General features: G+C 44.4%; 1 protein-coding gene across 3 annotated transcripts in view; it reads right to left on the bottom strand.

Moving 5' to 3' along the window:
• THBS2 (thrombospondin 2) overlaps positions 1 to 19,646 on the bottom strand; it is a 1,066,666-nt gene that overhangs the window by 103,845 nt on the left and 943,175 nt on the right. For all 3 annotated transcript variants that reach the window (XM_073671497.1, XM_073671496.1, XM_073671498.1), the window contains one exon: positions 19,296 to 19,435. In XM_073671497.1, the coding sequence (XP_073527598.1) occupies positions 19,296 to 19,435 (140 nt within the window). The remainder of the gene's footprint in view (positions 1 to 19,295; positions 19,436 to 19,646) is intronic.

The following is a 19,646-nucleotide window of genomic DNA, read 5'->3' as shown; positions in this document are numbered from 1 at the left end:
TTCTTAAATTGTTAAAATAGTAGAGCGCTTGTAAGAACAAGAAACTTTGCAATTTACTTCTTATTCTCCTTATTTCCATTCTTAGGCTGTGTCCACGATGCAGAAATACTGCATATTTTTTACACTTCTCCCTGGCAGGAAAAACGCATGCGGATTTTACATGCATTTTTCTGCCAGGTAGAAGCGTTTGTCAAGCGTTTTTACATGCGGGTTATCAAGCGCTTTTCCAATCGATTTTAGCTTCACTTGGAAAAGTGCTGGACAACTTGTTCACACTATATAAATCCATGCAACCGGCATGGATTTATATAGTGTGACCAAAAAATAGTGAAAAAAAAGAATAAGAATGGTAAAAAATAAAAAATAAAGATTATACTTACTTTCTGATGGCCCCCGGTCTCCTTCTCCGCTCCGTTCGGTCTCCCCGGTGTCTCGCGGAGGTGTGAAGGACCTGCGATGACGTCATTGAGTCATGTGGCAGGTCACGTGACCGCCGTCAGCGGTCGTGTGACCTGTCACATCACTCAATGACGTCATGTCAGGTCCTCACACCACCGCGAGCCGCCCAACACATCGCACGTATCGCTGAGGAGGCCCGGGGCCATCGGAAGGTAAGTATAATCTTTATTTTTTATTTTAAATTCTTTTTTTACAGTTTCTATGGTACCCGGGTCTGGATGAGAGTCTCCTCTTCTCCATGCCTGGGTACCATCCGCACATTGAATCGCTTCATATCCGTGTGTGCAAATGTGCTGACACGGATATTGAGCGTTTCAATGCAAGTCAATGGCGGCAATTATGTTGCGTGTCCGCAAAATTAATGGACATGCTGCGGATTGTTCAGCAGTGATAATCTGCAGCTGAAATTTCCGCAGCATGTGCACAGCACATGCAGATTATCATTGGGGACCATGGGGCACGTATTACCAAACATTTTTTAAGCGTTTTCGCTGCGGAAATTCCGCGGCAGAAACGCTTGAAAAAAGCATAGTGGGCACGCAGCCTATAGGATTGATTTTTAATTTTATAATCTAATGCTTTTTGTCTAGATTACTGGCCTCCTCACAGCCTAAGAGTGGCCGTTTAACTAAAAAGCTTGCTCTGCTATAAAGCTGACCAGACTGCAGACTGCTGGAGCCAGCTTCAGTCCCCCTGATCTTCTCTGAAGCTGCAGAGGCAAAGCATGAGGGAGAGCTCAGTTTGGGGGCTGCTGCTCGACCTTGCCACTGGCCTGAACTGTCACACACAGGGCAGTGCACTTCTAAAGAAAAGAAGCTGAGACAGCAACCAGCTATATTTCCTTTCTTAATAGTGCAGCTTTATATGTGTATTCATGATATCTATAATATAATCATAGATGCATCCCTCTGTCTGAAGCCTTTATAGACTGCGCAAGAGTTACACACCTGCGCAGTCTGGCTCCAGACAGAAGAAAGCATCGAGGCGTTACAGGTAAGAGAAGTGTATGGCGCCGGAGATCGTGGTATGCGTAGGCACTGAACGCATACTGCGATCTCCGGCGCCATACTTCCACACGTGGTCAAAATTGTTGGTACTCCTCGTTTAATGAAAGAAAAACCCACAATAGTCATAGAAATAACTCGAATCTGACGAAAGTAATAATAAATTTTAAATCTATGAAAATGAACAAATAAAAGTCAGACATTGCTTTTCAACCCTGCTTGCACAGAATTTAAAAAAAAATTAAACTCATGAAATAGGCCTGGACAGAAATGATGGTACTCTTAACTTAATATTTTGTTGAACAACCTTTTGAGGTAATCACTGCAATCAAACGATTCCTGTAACTGTCAATGAGACTTCTGCACCTCTCGACAGGTATTTTGGCCCACTCCTCATGAGCAACCTGCTTCAGTTGTCTCGTGTTTGAAGGTTGCCTTTTACAGACGGCCACTTCAGAATAGTCCAATGTTTTCCTCTTAGCCATTCTTGGGTGTTTTTAGCTTTGCGTTTTGGGTCATTATCCTGTTGCAAGACCCATGACCTGCGAGACCAAGCTTTCTGACACTGGGCAGCACATTTCTCTCTAAGATCCCTTGATAGTCTTGAGATTTCATTATACCCTGCACAGATTCAAGACACCCTGTGCCACATGCAGCAAAGCAGCCCCAGAACATAACAGAGCCTCCTCCATGTTTCACAATAGGGACAGTGTTCTTTTCTTGATATGCTTCATTTTTCTGTCCGTAAACATAGAGCTGATGTGCCTTCCAAAAACTTCCATTTCTGTCTCATCTGTCCATAGGACATTCTCCCAGAAGCTTTGTGGCTTGTCAACATGTAGCTTGGCAAATTCCAGTCTGGCTTTTTTATGATTTTTTTTTCAACAATTGTGTTCTCTTTGGTCGTCTCCCATGAAGTCCACTTTGGATCAAACAACAACGGATGTTGCAATCTGACACTGATGTTCCTTGAGCTTGAAGTTCACCTTTAATCTCTTTAGAAGTTTTCCCGGGCTCTGTAATATGTGCAAATGTAGTCACAAGAACATCAAGCTGCTTGGAGATTGTCTTATAACTTTTACTTTTAACATGCTTGTCTATAATTTTCTTTCTAATCTCCTGAGACAACTCTTTCCTTGCTTCCTCTGGTCAATGTTGAGTGTCACCAAACAGCACAGTGAGTATCTGTAGCCCTATATACAGGCCCACTTAATGATTACAAGATTGTAGACACCTGTGATGCTATTTAGTGGACACAATTTTATTTAAAATGTGTTATGATCTGCTACAAGCACTAAGGAAAGACAGGAGATCTGTCCCTACAATAGAACTAAGCTTGATCCCTACGATGTAATGGGGAGCCTGATCCTGCGATCAGACCCGCTAAAGTCCTCAGCTCGTCTGTATGAAGACCTATAGATGTGAGGAAGGGATCCCTACAAGAACTAGGGACTGGGAGTAAGATGGACACCTCCTAGCAGAAATTGTAGCAGAAAAGGACAAACAAACAAAATAGAACATAGAGGTCAAGAGACCTAGCTAAACTGACAGAGTAAGGTAACAAAGCACCTGGCTAGCTTAAGAGTAGAAATTACAATGAAGTCCAGCAAGGCCAGAAGGGCGGAGCAGGATTAAATAGGCAAAAAAGGTCATGTGACCAGCAAACTAGAAAAAATCTAACAGGAGAGTTCTAACAGGACCCCCTCTTCAATGAGGATCCTCCGGATTCCCTAGGCCCAGGCTTATCAGGAAACCTCCTGTGAAACGCTCTGACAAGTCTGGAAGCAGAAACATCATCCGCCCTCACCCATGAGTTATCCTCGGGACCGAAACCCTTCCAAGCGACGAGATACTGCAAACTCCCTCTATGCCATCTAGAATTAAGGATGCGGGAAATTTCATATTCCCCGTCCTCCACCACCGGAGGAACAGTGGCAGTGGCGTCTCTATCAGATACATCAGCTTTTTCCAATAGAGAAACATGGAACACTGGATTAATCTTCCAGGAGGTGGGAATCTCCAACCTAACAGCAGATTGGTTAACTACCTGAAGCACCTTAAAGGGCCCTACAAACTTGGGACCCAATTTTTTAGAAGGAATCCTCAACCGCAGATTCTTAGAGGACAACCAAACCATGTCACCAGCCGTAAACAAAACCTCTTGACGTTTCCTGTCAAAGTACCTCTTAGATTTTTTGTTAGCCTCCTGCAGATTACCACGCACATCCGTCCAAACTCTTTCCAAATCACCGGAAAAACTCTCCTCCTCAGGCACAGCCGATACCAATTTGGAGAATGACCCAAAAGACGGATGTCTCCCAGAACAACAAAAAAAAGGCGAACACCCAGCAGAAGAGGATGTATGGTTGTTAAGAGCAAATTCAGCAAGCGGCAGAAACTCAGACCACCCTTCTTGATTGTCTGCCACAAAACAACGCAAGAACTGCTCAACATCCTGGTTCTTCCTTTCTGTCTGGCCATTAGACTCAGGATGATATCCAGATGAAAATGACAAATGAACACCCAACCTGTCACAAAAGGCACGCTAAAAAAGAGCCACGAACTGAGGTCCCCTATCAGAAACAATGTCAGTAGGAAGACCATGGAGTCTGACAATCTCCTTGACAAAGGCCTTAGCGAGTGTCTTAGCGCAGGGCAGTTTGATGAAGGGAACCAAGTGACACATCTTGCTAAAACGGTCCACGACCACCCAGATGACCGTGAAACCCTCAGAGGGGGGAAGGTCAGTAATAAAGTCCATAGCCAGATGTGTCCAAGGTGCACTAGGAACCTCCAGAGGACTAAGCAACCCAGCAGCAGGAGTATGAGAAGACTTAGATCTAGCACACACAGTACATTGACGCACCCGCTTAATGACTTCCTTCTGCCATCCAGGCCACCAAAAACTGTCTCTTGGTCTCAGAAATTCCTGGATGCCCTGCCAACCGAGACTCATGACACTCAACAAACAAATCTCTCCTAAAGGTTCTAGGTACAAACAACCTCCCATGGGGAGTGTTAGATGGGGCATTCTCCTGTGCTTTAATAATCTCATCTTCCAAAATGGAGTCCAATGCAGCAATCACCACACCTTCTTGTAAAATGCTCTCCTCCTCCTCAGCACCGACCATGGGAGAAAAGCTGCGAGACAAAGGATCAGCTTTAACATTCTTGGTACCCGGAATGTAAGTAATGGAAAAATTAAACCGCGAAAAAAAAAGTGCCCACCTAGCCTGACGGGCATTCAAGCGCTTGGCAGCATCAAGATAGATCAGATTTTTATGATCAGTGAAAACCTGAATGGGAAAATCAGCACCTTCCAAGAGATGACGCCAGTGTTCAAATGCGAGTTTAATAGCCAGCAATTCCCGATTACCAATATCGTAATTAAGTTCAGTTTCAGAAAAATTTTTTGAAAAAAAAGGCACAGGGATGTACTCCATCCTTGTTTTCCTGAGACAACACCGCACCGACCCCCACAGAAGAAGCATCAACCTCAACCAAAAACGGCTTAGTCACATCAGGCTGCATAAGGATGGGGGCAGAGCTGAACCTCTCCTTTAGAAACACAAAAGCTTCAATGGCCTCAGTAGTCCACTGAACCGTATTAGAACCTTTCCTGGTGAGATCGGTCAGTGGTTTAACAATAATAGAAACATTTTTAATTAATTTTCTGTAGTAATTGGCGAAACCCAAAAACCTCTGTATCGATTTCAAACCAATAGGCCTAGGCCATTTCTGCACAGCTTGAACTTTCACCGGGTCCATCTCAAAGCCCTCGCTGGAGATAATGTAGCCCAAAAAACTAATTCTCTGTACAGCGAACTCACATTTCTCCAGCTTAGCTAAAAGCGAATTGTCAATCAATAACTGCAATACCTCACGTACGCTCCGCCAATGAGACTCCAGATCAGGCGAATAAATCAAAATGTCATCCAAATACACAACCACATTTTTGCCGATCAAAGGTCTAAGGATATCATTAATAAGATTCTGAAAAAATGCTGGTGCATTGATAAGACCAAAAGGCATAACCAGATTCTCAAAATGACCCACAGGAGTGTTAAAAGCAGTCTTTCATTCATCACCCTCCTTCATACGCAACAAATTGTATGCCCCCCGGAGATCAATTTTAGAGAACCATTTGGCCCCCACTAACTGGTTAAACAAATCAGGAATCAATGGCAGTGGGTAGGGATTGCGTACAGTAATTTTATTAATCTCGCGAATGTCCAGACAAGGACGTAAACCGCCGTTATTTTTTTTTAACAAAAAAAAAATCCAACAGCCACAGGTGACTTAGAGGGTCTGATATGACCGGCGGCTAAGCTTGTCTGTATGTATTCCTCCAAAGCCTTTCTCTCAGGAATAGTAAGATTAAATAAAAGACTCTTAGGGAGAGTCGCTCCAGGGAGAAATTCAATGGTACAATCATAGTCTCTATGAGGAGGCAAAACTTGCGACTCCTCCTCAGAAAAAACTTTCCAAAACTCCTGAATAGGTACAGGTAATTCCCCTTTATCCACAGCAGCAATGTGCCCGTTACAACACTTGTCATAACACTTAGGGCTCCAGGACTTAATTTCATTGGTAGACCAATCCAGTACAGGATTGTGCAATTTTAACCAGGGCAAACCCAACACTACTGGAGAAGGCAAATTATTTAATACCACCAAATCCAAATTTTCTTGGTGAATACCATTAATAGTGAGGGAGAGCCAGACAGAAACCACGGCAATAGGGGATGACAAAGGTTTGGGTTTTAATTTAAGTTTTTCCAAGAATCCCCCATCAATCACATTCAGAGTAGAACCACAATCCACAAATACCCGAAATTCAATTAATTCTTCCTGAGCAGCGGTGGTAGCAGAAAGAAATACACCCTTAGTATTTAAACAGGCTATGCGGGCGTAACTGACCTTTTTTTTTCTTTGTTCATACGAAGCACACAGTTCTTAATGAAATGGTCAGATTTTCCGCAATAAAAGCACAAGCCTTCAGAAAATCTGCGGTCTTTTTCCTGAGAGCGGGGTGACATCGCCCCAATCTCCATCGGCTCTCCAATATCAGTACAGACCCTCTCAGAACTCGGAGCTGACACGGCAGAGGATTTACTCTCATTAACCCTTGCACGCAGTCTCCTGTCCACCCGTATAGCTAATTGCATTGCCTCCTGCAAGTTTCCAGGTGTAGGATAAGCAATCAGCAGATCCTTAACCCTTTCACCTAGCCCTGCAAGAAACAAACTTTTCAGAGCAGAATCGTTCCACCCCACCTGAGCAGACCACCGACGGAAGTGAGTACAATTGTTTATTTTTTTGTGTATGTACAGCGTGATAGGGATGAGGGATGGGGTACCATGCATACCAGGATAGGGATGAGGGGGTGCCATGCATACCAGGATGAAGGATGTGGTACCATGCTTACCAGTATAGGCATGAGGGGCCACCATGCATACCAGGATACGGATGAGGGGGTACCATGCATACCAGGATGAGGGATGTGGTACCATGCATACCAAGATATGGATGAGGGACGAGGGACCATGCATACCAGGATAGGGATGAGGGGTGCCATGCATACCAGGATAAGGATGAGGGGGCACCATGCATACCAGAATATGGACTAGGGGCCATGCATACCAGGATACGGATGAGGGGTACCATGCATACCAAGATAGGGATGAGGGTTGCCATGCATACCAGGATAGGGATGAGGGGTGCCATGCATACCAAGATAGAGATGAGGGGTACCATACATACCAGGATTGGGGATGAGGGGTGCCATGCATTCCAGGATTGGGGATGAGGGGTACTATGCATACCAGGATACGGATGAGGGGTGTCATGCATACCAGGATAGGGATGAGGGGTACCATACATACCAGGTTGAGGTATGGGGTGTCATGCATCCCAGGATTGGGGGATGAGGGGTACCATACATACCAGGATTGGGAATGAGGGGTGCCATGCATACCAGGATTGGGGACGAGGGGTGCCATGCATACAAGGATAGGGATGAGGGGTACGATACATACCAGGATAGGTATGAGGGGTATCATACATACCAGGATTGGGGATGAGGGGTGCCATACATACCAGGATGAGGTATGGGGTGTCATGCATACCAGGATTGGGGGATGAGGGGTGCCATGCATACCAGGATTTGGATGAGGGGTGCCATGCATACCAGGATTTGGATGAGGGGTGCCATGCATACCAGGATAGGGATTAGGGGTACCATACATACCAGCAGGGCCAGCGTCAGCACTCAGCGCACCCGGGCAAGTGCCAGGGCCCTGAGCAGGCAGAGGGGCCCACTGGCAGTCGCGCACTCCGCTGGGCTATGGGCGGAGGAGAGCAGTGTCAGCGCCCGCCCTTCTTCCCCGCTTGCTCAGGGCCCCGGCAGTGGGATGCTTACCTCTCTCTGTGCCTCCACAGATCCGCTGTCTTCCTGCTCTGCGCTCCCTGTGACGTCTAAGGTCAGAGGGCACGGTGACGTCTTTCCACCGCGCCGTCCCCCTGAGCCGTCACAGGGAGCGCAGAGCGGGAAGACACCGACAACGCTGGAGTCCGGACCCGAGCAGCTGCAGCAGGTGAGGAGGAGGGAGGTGAGTATTTGATTTTTTTTTTTAATGTATGGAGGCATGGGGCATTATATGGGGGGGGGGGGGCTGACAGCCTGCATGGGGCATTATGGAGAGAGGGGGTGACAGCCTGCATGGGGCATTATGGAGAGAGGGGGTGACAGCCTGCATGGGGCATTATGGAGAGAGGGGGTGACAGCCTGCATGGGGCATTATGGAGAGAGGGGGTGACATCCTGCATGGGGCATTATAAAGAGAGGGGGATGACATCCTGCATGGGGCATTATAGAGAGAGGGGGTGACATCCTGCATGGGGCATTATAAAGGGAGGGGGGTGACATCCTGCATGGGGCATTATAGAGAGAGGGGGTGACAGCCTGCATGGGGCATTATAAGGGGGGGAACAGCCTGCATAGTGCATTATGTGGGGGGAACAGCCTGCATGGAGCATTATAAGGGGGGAGGGCAGCCTGTATGGGGCATTATGTGGGGGGGAACAGCCTGCATGGAGCATTATAAGGGGGGGACAGCCTGTATGGGGCATTATGTGGCGGGTAACAGCCTGCATGCAGCATTATATGGGGACCAGTATCCTGTATGGAGCGTTATATGGGGGCCAGTATCCTGTATGGAGCTTTATAAGGGGGCCAGTATCCTGTATGGAGCGTTATATGGGGGCCAGTATTCTGTATGGAGTCTTATATGGGGGCCAGTATTCCGCATCGAGCCTTATATGGGGGCCAGTATTCCGTATAGAGCCTTATATGGAGGCCAGTATTCCGTATGGAGCCTTATATGGGGGCCAGTATTCCGTATGGGGCCTTATATGGGGGCCAGTATTCCGTATGGGGCCTTATATGGGGGCCAGTATTCCGTATGGGGCCTTATATGGGGGCCAGTATTCCGTATGGGACCTTATATGGAGGCCAGTATTCCGTATGGAGCCTTATATGGGGGCCAGTATTCTGTATGGGGCCTTATATGGGGGCCAGTATTCCGTATGGGGCCTTATATGGGGCCCAGTATTCCGTATGGGGCCTTATATGGGGGCCAGTATTCCGTATGGGGCCTTATATGGGGCCCAGTATTCCGTATGGGGCCTTATATGGGGCCCAGTATTCCGTATGGGGCCTTATATGGGGCCCAGTATTCCGTATGGGGCCTTATATGGGGCCCAGTATTCCGTATGGGGCCTTATATGGGGCCCAGTATTACGTATGGGGCCTTATATGGGGCCCAGTATTCCGTATGGGGCCTTATATGGGGCCCAGTATTCCGTATGGGGCCTTATATGGGGGCCAGTATTCTGTGCGGAGCGATTCGCCCGTTTCTGAGCTTTTGTAGAATTTACAATAGATATCGCTCATGTAATGTAAGAAGTGAAATCTTTGCATTGTACTATATATATATATATATATATATATATATATATATATTTCTCTGCGATATCTGTGCATCATGAATCGTGTTATGTATTAAAGGGGCCCACTGAGACTCTTTCGCCCGGGGCCCAGAAAAACCTGGAGCTGGCCGTGCATACCAGGATTGGGGATGAGGGGTGCCTTGCATACCAGGATTGGGGATGAGGGGTGCCATGCATACCAGGATTGGGGATGAGGGGTGCCATGCATACCAGGATTCGGGATGAGGTGTTGTGTTCTGCAACTTAGAACTAAGGAATAGGAGGGAAAAGCTGTCCCTGCACTGAGACTCAGCTTTACCCTACGCTAGGGTGGGTGCCCTATTCCTTGTGAATAGCCCCACCGAAACTCCTGCACTGAACTCAAACGAAGACCTGTAGGAAATGGAAAGGGGTCCCTAAAAGATCTAAGGACTGGGAGCAAAAGCAGGAGACCTCCTAACAGAAAAGTTAGCTGCAAAAGCAAAAATTAAAGGAAACAAAACTGGTGGAACAAGAAGTCCCAGGATAACAATAGTCCAAAGCAAGAAGAACTAAACCAGGCTACTTAGCCAGAGCACGAGCGTTACAACACTGATGTCCAGCAGGGAATGGGGGCCAGGTGCTGGGTAATAAAGAGTGCAGAGATCACGTGACCAAGAAACCCAGCACCAGAGGAAAAGACTAGAAGCAAGCAAACCACAACAAGATGGCCGATAGTAAAACAACATAGATTCTAACATGAGGGGTACCATACATACCAGGATAGGGATGAAGGGGTACCATGCATACCATGATACAGAAAAGGGGCCATGCATACCAGGATAGGGATGAGGGGGTATCATGCATACAGGACACAGATGAGAGCCCATGCATACCAGGATAGGGATGAGGGGGTACCATGCATACCAGGATAGGGATGAGGGGGTACCATACATAACAAGATAGGGATGAGGGTACCATGCATACCAGAATGAGGTGTACCATACATACCAAGATAGGGATGAGGGATGGGGTACCATGCATACCATGATGAGGGATGAGGGAGCCATGCATACCAGAATGAGGGATGGGGTGCCATGCATACCAGGATTGAGGGATGAGGAGTGCCATGCATACCAGGATGGGGGTGAGGGGCCCATGCATACCAGGATATGACTGAGGGGGCCATACATACCAGGATTGGGGATGAGGGAGCCATGCATACCAGGATGAGGGATGGGGTTCCATGCATACCAGAATTGGGATGAGGGGTGCCATGCATACCAGGATTGGGGATGAGGGGGCCATGCATACCAGGACTGAGATAAGGGGTGCCATGCATACTAGGATTGGGGATGAGAGGTGCCATGCATACAAGGATTGTGGATGAGAGGTGCCATGCATACCAGGATTGGGGATGAGGGGTGCCATACATACCAGGATAGGGATGAGGGTGCCATACATACCAGGATTGGGAATGAGGGGTGCCATGCATACCAGGATTGAGGGGAAGAGGGGGCCATACATACCAGGATAAGGATGAGGGGTACCATACATACCAGGATAGGGATGAGGGGTGCCATGCATACCAGGATAGGATGGGGGCAGCACATAACAGTATGGGGGAACAGGATTGGGTAGCAAAAATACCAGGATAAGGGCAGCAAAAACACCAGGATGGGGGCAGCACAAATACCAGGATGGGGGCGCAGGATGGGGACAGTACATAACAGGATGGGGGCAGCACATAACAAGATGGGGGCAGCACATAACAGGATGGGATATAAAAGGATTGGCGTGCACACAATTAATGGGCAAGGTGCTTGTGGAACGGGGCATGGTACCCACAGATCAATAGATTAAAGATTCATCGCACACTCCGGGCTTGGGTGATGAACAGTTTATTGATTCTTCGTCACAAGCAAAATTCAAACGTGCATGAACATTTTTATGCTTGAATGTGACCAGATATAGATAACGTTTTGACCCTAGTGGGTCTTTTTCAAAGCGTCACTGCAAGGAAAGCATAACACATAAGTATATTGCTAATGGGAGAATGGATGATGAAGGCATCAAAGGGATACAAAGTTGAACCCACAAAAGACAGGTGGTAAATACCACTACAGCATTGGTATTTACACAGGGGGGCATGCTGTGTGGTGGTATGGCATATAACGTGGCATAGGTAGAAACAAAAATAAACATACAAAATTTACAAATAGTACAAATAAAATAATATACAGTATATACATAGTAACGTAGTACCTTGTGGATAACCACCAGAGGACATTAATGCAGTAGATATAAGGATATATCTACTGATATGCCATTTGATGTCTCTTGGCTGTGGCACCAATTACCCAAATGTCTACAGATACCTTCGCTTACGACGCAACTACCAGTAACAGTATCCTTTCCTTGGTGACCCACTCTATCGAGTTTCTGAAAATACCTATCCAGGACCTGAGGACATGGGATTACGCGAAAGAAAACCGTAAACTTAATGCCTATGATTTACACTGTATCACTTTGGCAGAGTACCACCGCCAAAACAAAATTCCCAGAGGACTGAGAAGCCACCTGCGACCCACCTTATTCTCTGACAACAAAGACTACTGCGATAAATTCCAGAAGATCCTCAATAAATGTACATTAGACATTATCATACTAACAACTGAACATCTACAGAAAGCGATCTAAAAGACACAAAAGAACATCTCCGCAATTGAGACACAACTTCCTGCCACCCTCTCCCCCGAGGACCTCAACAACCTCAAAAGCAAGACCAAAAGATCACTTCAAGAACACAAAAAATATTTACAAGATAAAAAACGTCAGAAATTCCAAAGAGATAACGACGACTACCTTAACAATCGTGTCTACAGATGGTGCGACTCCTCCAATACAAGATCTTGGCGCTACAACCGAGATTCCCACCAGCATGGTTCCTTCAGTTCCGGGAGCAAAACTACCACTGGTCAAGCAAGGCGTTTTTTACCCAAAGGCCGCAGGGGAGGAAACCAGTACGCAGATCAACACGGAGATCCCACAGACCGGATGGTCACCCGCTCCCAGGTAAGGACTCAGACCCTGTCATCAATATCTCCAGCTACACGCTCTCCCCTGCGGAACTAGCCTGACTGCAGAAGGGCCACTCCTTCTGTTTGACACCTAACTGGAATTCTTTCCAGTTAGAAAAGGACTTACAAAGATTCTACTGCACGGTGAGACTTAAAACCCATTTTGGACTTACTACGGAGACTTCTGCCAACAGAGTAGCTCACCCAGTGGGTCCTCCTGTTCCAGAGCTCTCGATCTCCACACTAGGGCTCCGCAACCAGAGCACATTCAACCCACCATGAACATATCATGCCACTGAAACCTTCATTAACTTAATTGACAGGGACGTACAGCAACAACTACACCAACAAAGATTTTTTTTTTTCCTACCCACCAGAATCCGTTGGTAGAAGAGAAACGTGCACTCACTTCCCTACAGACAAACAGGGACATTGTTATTAAACCAGCTGACAAAGGGGGTACTGTGGTAATCATGGATAAAACCCAATATTGCAGTAAAATTACCCGCCAGCTATCTGAAGGAAATACCGCATTATTCCCAGAAACCCCACCAGCAACATCAAAACCAAAATCCAACAGGTCCTCACTACTTACCTTGACAATAAAACCATTGACCAAAAAACTGTAACTTATCTCACCAATCCACATCCTATCACACCAGTATTCTACATTTTATCCAAAATTCATAAATCTCTAGTTGATCCACCTGACCGGCCCATAGTCGCCTCCACGGATTCCATTTTGTCACCTCTATCTATTTAGAAAAAAATCTCACCCCCTTAACCAAAACATCACAATCCTTCATACTGGACACAAACCATTTTCTCAGGATCATCCGAGAACTCAGCCCCGTCCCTCCCGACAGCCTTTTAGTGACATTCGATGTCAATAGTCTTTATACTTCCATTTCCCATGACTTATGCATACAGGCTGTCTCCAATAGACTCTCACAGTCCTGCATGAACAGTCTCTCCATTGACTTCTGTCTAGACCTCCTTAGATTGGTTCTACACAAGAACTTCTTTTTGTTCAAAGATACGTACTACTTGCAGACGTGTGGGAAAGCAATGGGATCCAATGTAGCACCTGCATATGCAAATACATACATGAGTGCATTTGAAGAACAGTATCTATACACTTTTCCAAAACCTTTTCCAAAACCACGCCACCAGTTACCATAGATACATTGATGATATTTTCTGCATCTGGCAAGGTAGCACTGACTCACTCAACACGTTTCATAAATTCCTTAACTCCATTAGACCCGAGTTACAGTTCACTTTGAATTTCGACAGCAAACAAATCCAATTCCTGGACACCATAATCAAAAGCCTGGACGGGAAACTTACCACAAATATCTTTTCCAAACCTACCAACCGTAACAGCTTATTGCACTACTCCAGCTTTCATCCAAACCCACTAAAAATAGTCTCCCTCGCTCACAGTTTCAAACGGTATCCCGCATTGTTACAGATACTGACCTCTTACACGCCTGTCTTTCTGAAATGTCCATAAAGTTCAGAGAAAGGAATTATCCCATCAAACTACTAGAACAGGAAGTACAGAGAGCACAGACACCGCCCCCTCCCCTTCCACCCCTCAATATGATCGAGAGAATTCCATTCATATATGTGCATCATCTCCTTATGCCCAAAATACATACCATCATTCGGAAGCATTGCTCCCTTCTTGCTAGGGCTTACCTGAATATTCAGTCTTTTTCAGCTCCTACCCTCATGTGCTCCAAAAGAGCCCCAAACATCAGGGACAAACTAGTCAAAGCAGACATTGGAGGCACACCACCCACTACAATGCAGCGTTTCCTTGGCCCATGTAAATACGGCACATTCCCATGTCTAAGCTGTGCGGCCTGTTCCAATATAATCAAATCTGACTGTATCACGCACCCAAGAACCGGGAAAATATACTCTATCAAAGACTAATACACATGCGACTCAAACTTTGTCATATATGCCATCAAATGCCCATGCAGATTCTTATATGTGGGTGAGACTAACCAACATGTTAGAGATCACATCGCTAGCCATAAATACACCATCCGTTGCAGAAAAGCATGGTTACCTTTACCTGAACATTTCAACCAAGCTAGACATTCTGTCTCCCAGTTGCGATTTCAGGTCATCGAACAGGTACACAGACCTAGGAGGGGTGGTAACCACTTTCAACTACTTAAACAGAGAGAGGCCTTTTGGATTCATACCCCACAAACCTTGGCCCCAAAAGGCCTAAATAGGGAAATTAACTGGCTTAATTAATATGCGTTTTACAGATGACATCTTGATAGTGTGGAAAGGATCAGATGATTTAGTCCCTGGTTTTAATGATTACATTAATGATAATGATTTAAATCTGTCTTTTACAGTAGATACAAATAGGGATACGATTTCCTTTTTGGATATACAGCTGAGTGGAGATAGGTCGAATAGAAAAGTAGATTGTCAGCTCTTCCGCAAAAAAAATCTCAGGAAATTCAATTTTGCATGCCTCCAGTCAACACCCACAACATGTAATCAGGAATATCCCCACCGGGGAATTTATCAGAGCTCGAAGGTGTTGTACTGATGACAGAAAATATAAGGAAGAATTTGACAATATTAAGAAGAGACTACAGCATAGGGGCTATAATCAAAAACCATTGAAAAAGCTGAAATAAAAGCTAATGAAAAAAGCAGAGATCAGTATCTACTCCAGTCAAAAAAAATCAGACAGGAAAGATTTTTCTAAAGAAATGATCTTTTCTACCACATATCATAGCAATTATTATAAAGTAATTAATGTTGTTCGAAAACATCTACCATTGTTAACCACTGACAGCACCCTTAGAGAAATTCTAAAAAATGGTTGTAAATTTGTTCCAAAGAAATCCCTGACAATAGGAAATGTAATCTCCCCGAGTGAACTCAGAGAAAATACAGATAAAATAGGTCGTACATGGTTGTCCACTAAGGGCTCATTTAGATGCGGGCAGAAGTCATGTGGTTTATGCAAATTTATGATAAATAACAACAAGTCTGTCATAAGTAATGAGGGTTAAGTATTTAATCTAAAGACTTTCATGAACTGTGCTACTGACCATTGTGTCTATATCATTTTTTGCACGATGTGCAGAAAACAATATGTGGGATCTACAAGCCATAGTATAAGAAAAAGACTGTCGGAGCACATTTATGACTTTAATAATGTCACTACCCGCAGTCTTTCGGGGGCTTCCAAACATTTTTTGTACGAACACAAGGGGGATCTAAGTAGCCTGCCAGTAAGTGGTTTGGAATTTGTTCCTACTCCCCGGCGGGGTGGGGATAGGGTAAAACTACTCCAGATGACTGAAGCTTGATGGATTTTAAAACTAAACACCAGATACCCAATGGGACTAAATCTAAAACATGAATTAATGTATCTATATTAATAAAGTTGGGACAAATTGAGGTGTTTATCAAATAAAAGGAAGAATGTTTTTTTGTTTTTTTTCTTTCACGATTAATCTAGGGGAGACTGTAAATAATACAAAACAAAACATGCTAATTACATTTTGTAATAATTTCTAGCCATTCTCATATGGTCTTAAAATAGAGATTTGTATTGGAAAAGTATGCCCTTGAAATTAAATGTTAGAACAGTAATTTTTAGAAAATAGGTAATTATATCTTTAGAAGCTCTTATAGTCACATATATATTTAAATAGTGCATTAATTGTTTATTTAATGAATTCACATATATAAAAAACTTGGGCAAAAAGTGATCAAATAATTAGTGCAGTACTAAGTAACAGTTCACATTGTAACATGTTTGTAGAGGATGGATGTACTATAGGGTTAAACTAGTGTCTAGATCACTGCTAGCCTGGAATTAATGATGCTGATGTCACAGCTGATTTTGGTGGGTGTCACCCTTGGCCGCTTTCCTTGACTGTTTTCCTTGAAAAGTGCAACATTTATTCAGTATTTCATACTATGACTAAGGGTCAAATATGATCCGAAACGCGTAAGTCTACACACGCTTTTATCTCCTTTGGATTTGTATTTTTTAACGATGGAATAAATAAAGGCTTTTTTTAATTTTTCTAAATCGTGTGCTGGAAAACTACTTTTCACTTTCACTGAGGATTTTTCTCCCAGATGGGGATGGACTAATTCCGAGCACCGAGATCATGGAAAGGAGGACTGGGAAGGCTGGACCAGGTGAGCTGAAGATCTTTTTCTTATTGGCTTTATTAATATGTATTTCCTCTCTGCACAGACATGCTGACTGGCACCTTTCCACCAGGTGAGCTTTACAGCCCTCCTTCCCCTCCCCCCCCCATCTTTGTATTTCAAACCTCATTAGCTATCCTGCCATCCTCTACACAGCCTCAAGGCTTCCTGTATACTTCCCTTCTTTCTCCCTCCTCTTCCACTCACCTACACACTTATTATAGCTGTCCCCCCCAACATCTCCCCCCCCCCAAATATAGCTTTAAACAGCACCAGCTAGCTACTAGCTCCATATTTCCACTAGACAGTTGAAGCCCTTTCCTTTATTTGGCCATTTTGTGCCCCCCCCTAGTCACGACCATCCTCTCTCCATACTTGTTCTATCCCATATCCCCCTATCTCATGTTACTATACCTCTGCCTTTCCCCTCTGTATCACCCTGTACATTATGATATTCCCATGTACCCTACTTCATCCCGATAATTTACATTCCTAGCCAATTCTCCTGTTTCCATTCCTCTACATGGGTTTATTCTCTTTCTGTACATAACCTGTTTCCACCCCCCATCATATCTCTGCTTTTCCCACATTAGTACTCAGCCTCCGCTGCTGCCCCGTAGCACCAGGTCACACAGCGCTCCCGCAGTGTTCCACTCTGATATGAGGCTATCACGCATGTACCCTCTGTCAGGAAGCATTTCTGCTTCCAAGGTTACCACCATTCTGGCTTCAGCTCCCGGCCAGTGTGATGTTACTTCCGGGGGCGTGGCCTTGTGACACACTTCCGGTCCGGCGATACACGTTATAAACCATGGGCATACACTCTGAACCACACCTGGACAAGGACCACAGGGCACAGGAGCTTCCTGACACCATGGCAACAAGGTAACTGGTTGACCCCTCCTCCCATATCTGCTACCAGTCCTCTCCCCATGCGGTATGTATTTTATTTATCAGTCTCCCTTACTTCCACAGCAACCCTCTGTTTCCCTGTTGTGCATTTTGACTAGGTAACTTGTAAGTTGTGAGCAATCCAGTCCACCTAGCAGGCCACAAACCTTTATTAACACTGTGCTTTACCTTAATGCCTTTTGCCAAAACCTCTTATCCTTGGACTTGGTTCCATTGAATTCCTTTTACTATTCTACATTCAAAGTAAGATTTCACCATTGTGCCTGCTACACTTTCTCGTATCCTTATCCTTATACTGATCTACTGCATTAATGTCCTCTGGTGGTGATCTATGTATATACTGTATATTATTTGTATATTATTTGTAAATTTTGTATGTTTATTTTTGTTTCTACCTATGCCATGTTATATGCCATACCACCACATAGCATGCCCCCCTGTGTCAATACCAATGCTGTAGTTGTATTTACCACCTGTCTTTTGTGGGTTCAACTTTGTATCCCTTTGATGCCTTCATCATCCATTCTCCCATTAGCAATATACTCATGTGTTATGTTTTCCTTGCAGTGACGCTTTGAAAAAGACCCACTAGAGTCGAAACATTATCTATATCTGGTGGCATTCAAGCATAAAAATGTTCATGCACGTTTGAATTCTGCTTGTCACGGAGAATCAATAAACTGTTCATCACCCAAGCCCGGAGTGTGCGGTAAATTTTTAATCTACATAACAGGATGGGGGCAGCATATAACAGGATGGGGGCAGGACATATTAGGATGGAGGCAGCACATAACAGGATGGGGGCAGCATATAACAGGATGGGGGCAGCACATAACAGGATGGGGGCAGCACATAACAGGATGGGGGCAGCATATAACAGGATGGGGGCAGCACATAACAGGATGGGGGCAGCACATAACAGGATAGGGGCAGCACATAACAGGATGGGAGACCATATACCAATAAAATGCTCGCCACCCGGGCGTAGAACGAGTTCAATAGCTAGTTTACTATATAAAAAGATCAAAACATCTACTTTTTTCAACCTTAAAATGACAAGTTTTATGATTGATCACAAAAAATGGAAGCATTAATGAACACATTATTTCTATATAAATAAATTAGATTGTTTTGTAGTATAATTAAAATGATTCATTTTACATTAGTATCAAGTGGTAAATAGTCCACCATATGACAATCCCATACTATCTTATTATTTGGCCCATTGTGCTGCATAAATTAAAAAAATGTCTATTTGCCTCCTGGATCGGCTGAACCCCTCATAATTACAACTATGCGGAGGAAATTCTGTTCTACTAGGACATAATAGTGAAGGCTGCAGCCGATCAGCGGCCACTGATTGGCTGCAGCAGTTAGTGACATTGTTAATATCATGAGACCAATTGGGGACACGGGGCTAAGATTATAGGAGCAGCCGGATCGTAAGTATAATTGTTTTTCTTTATGCATCATGCTAGGGCAATTAGTAAAGCATTGCCAATACTGATATCCATTTTACTGTTCTTCCAGTTTAAATTTAGCTTTATGATCAGTTAATTTCGGATCTGATTGTACAATTAACACTATTACATTTTTGAAAAATATGCAATAGTTTTCCTTCAAAAATATACCAGTTAATTATGTCTTGAAAATACACTTACCTTTACATTCATACTTGAGATCAGAGAAATATACCAACTCTTGGGAGAAAACAAAGAGTCCCAGCCGTCCACCAGCATATGTTTTGTCAAAGAGTGGGCCAGAGTCTGCCATGATCTGTTTTCCTTCATAAACTACAACTCTGAGGAAAAAAATAAAATTAGCATGTGCAGTTTGCAGTATATATTTGAGGAAAAATAATGAATATACTGTTTTTTTATATTAAGATTTTTAGAATTTTTTATATTCAGCTTATTCAGAATAATAATGTATGGTCAGTAATCGATTAGACCTTTAGACATTATTATTGAATAAATGTAATCCACAACAAGTAATTAGTAAAAACTGTTTAT

Source organism: Phyllobates terribilis, unplaced genomic scaffold (genome assembly GCF_046119375.1).
Source record: "Phyllobates terribilis strain yellow unplaced genomic scaffold, ASM4611937v1 Scaffold_3__8_contigs__length_932513732, whole genome shotgun sequence".
In the NCBI taxonomy this organism is placed as follows: domain Eukaryota; kingdom Metazoa; phylum Chordata; class Amphibia; order Anura; family Dendrobatidae; genus Phyllobates; species Phyllobates terribilis.
This window is presented reverse-complemented; position numbering and strand designations above follow the sequence as displayed.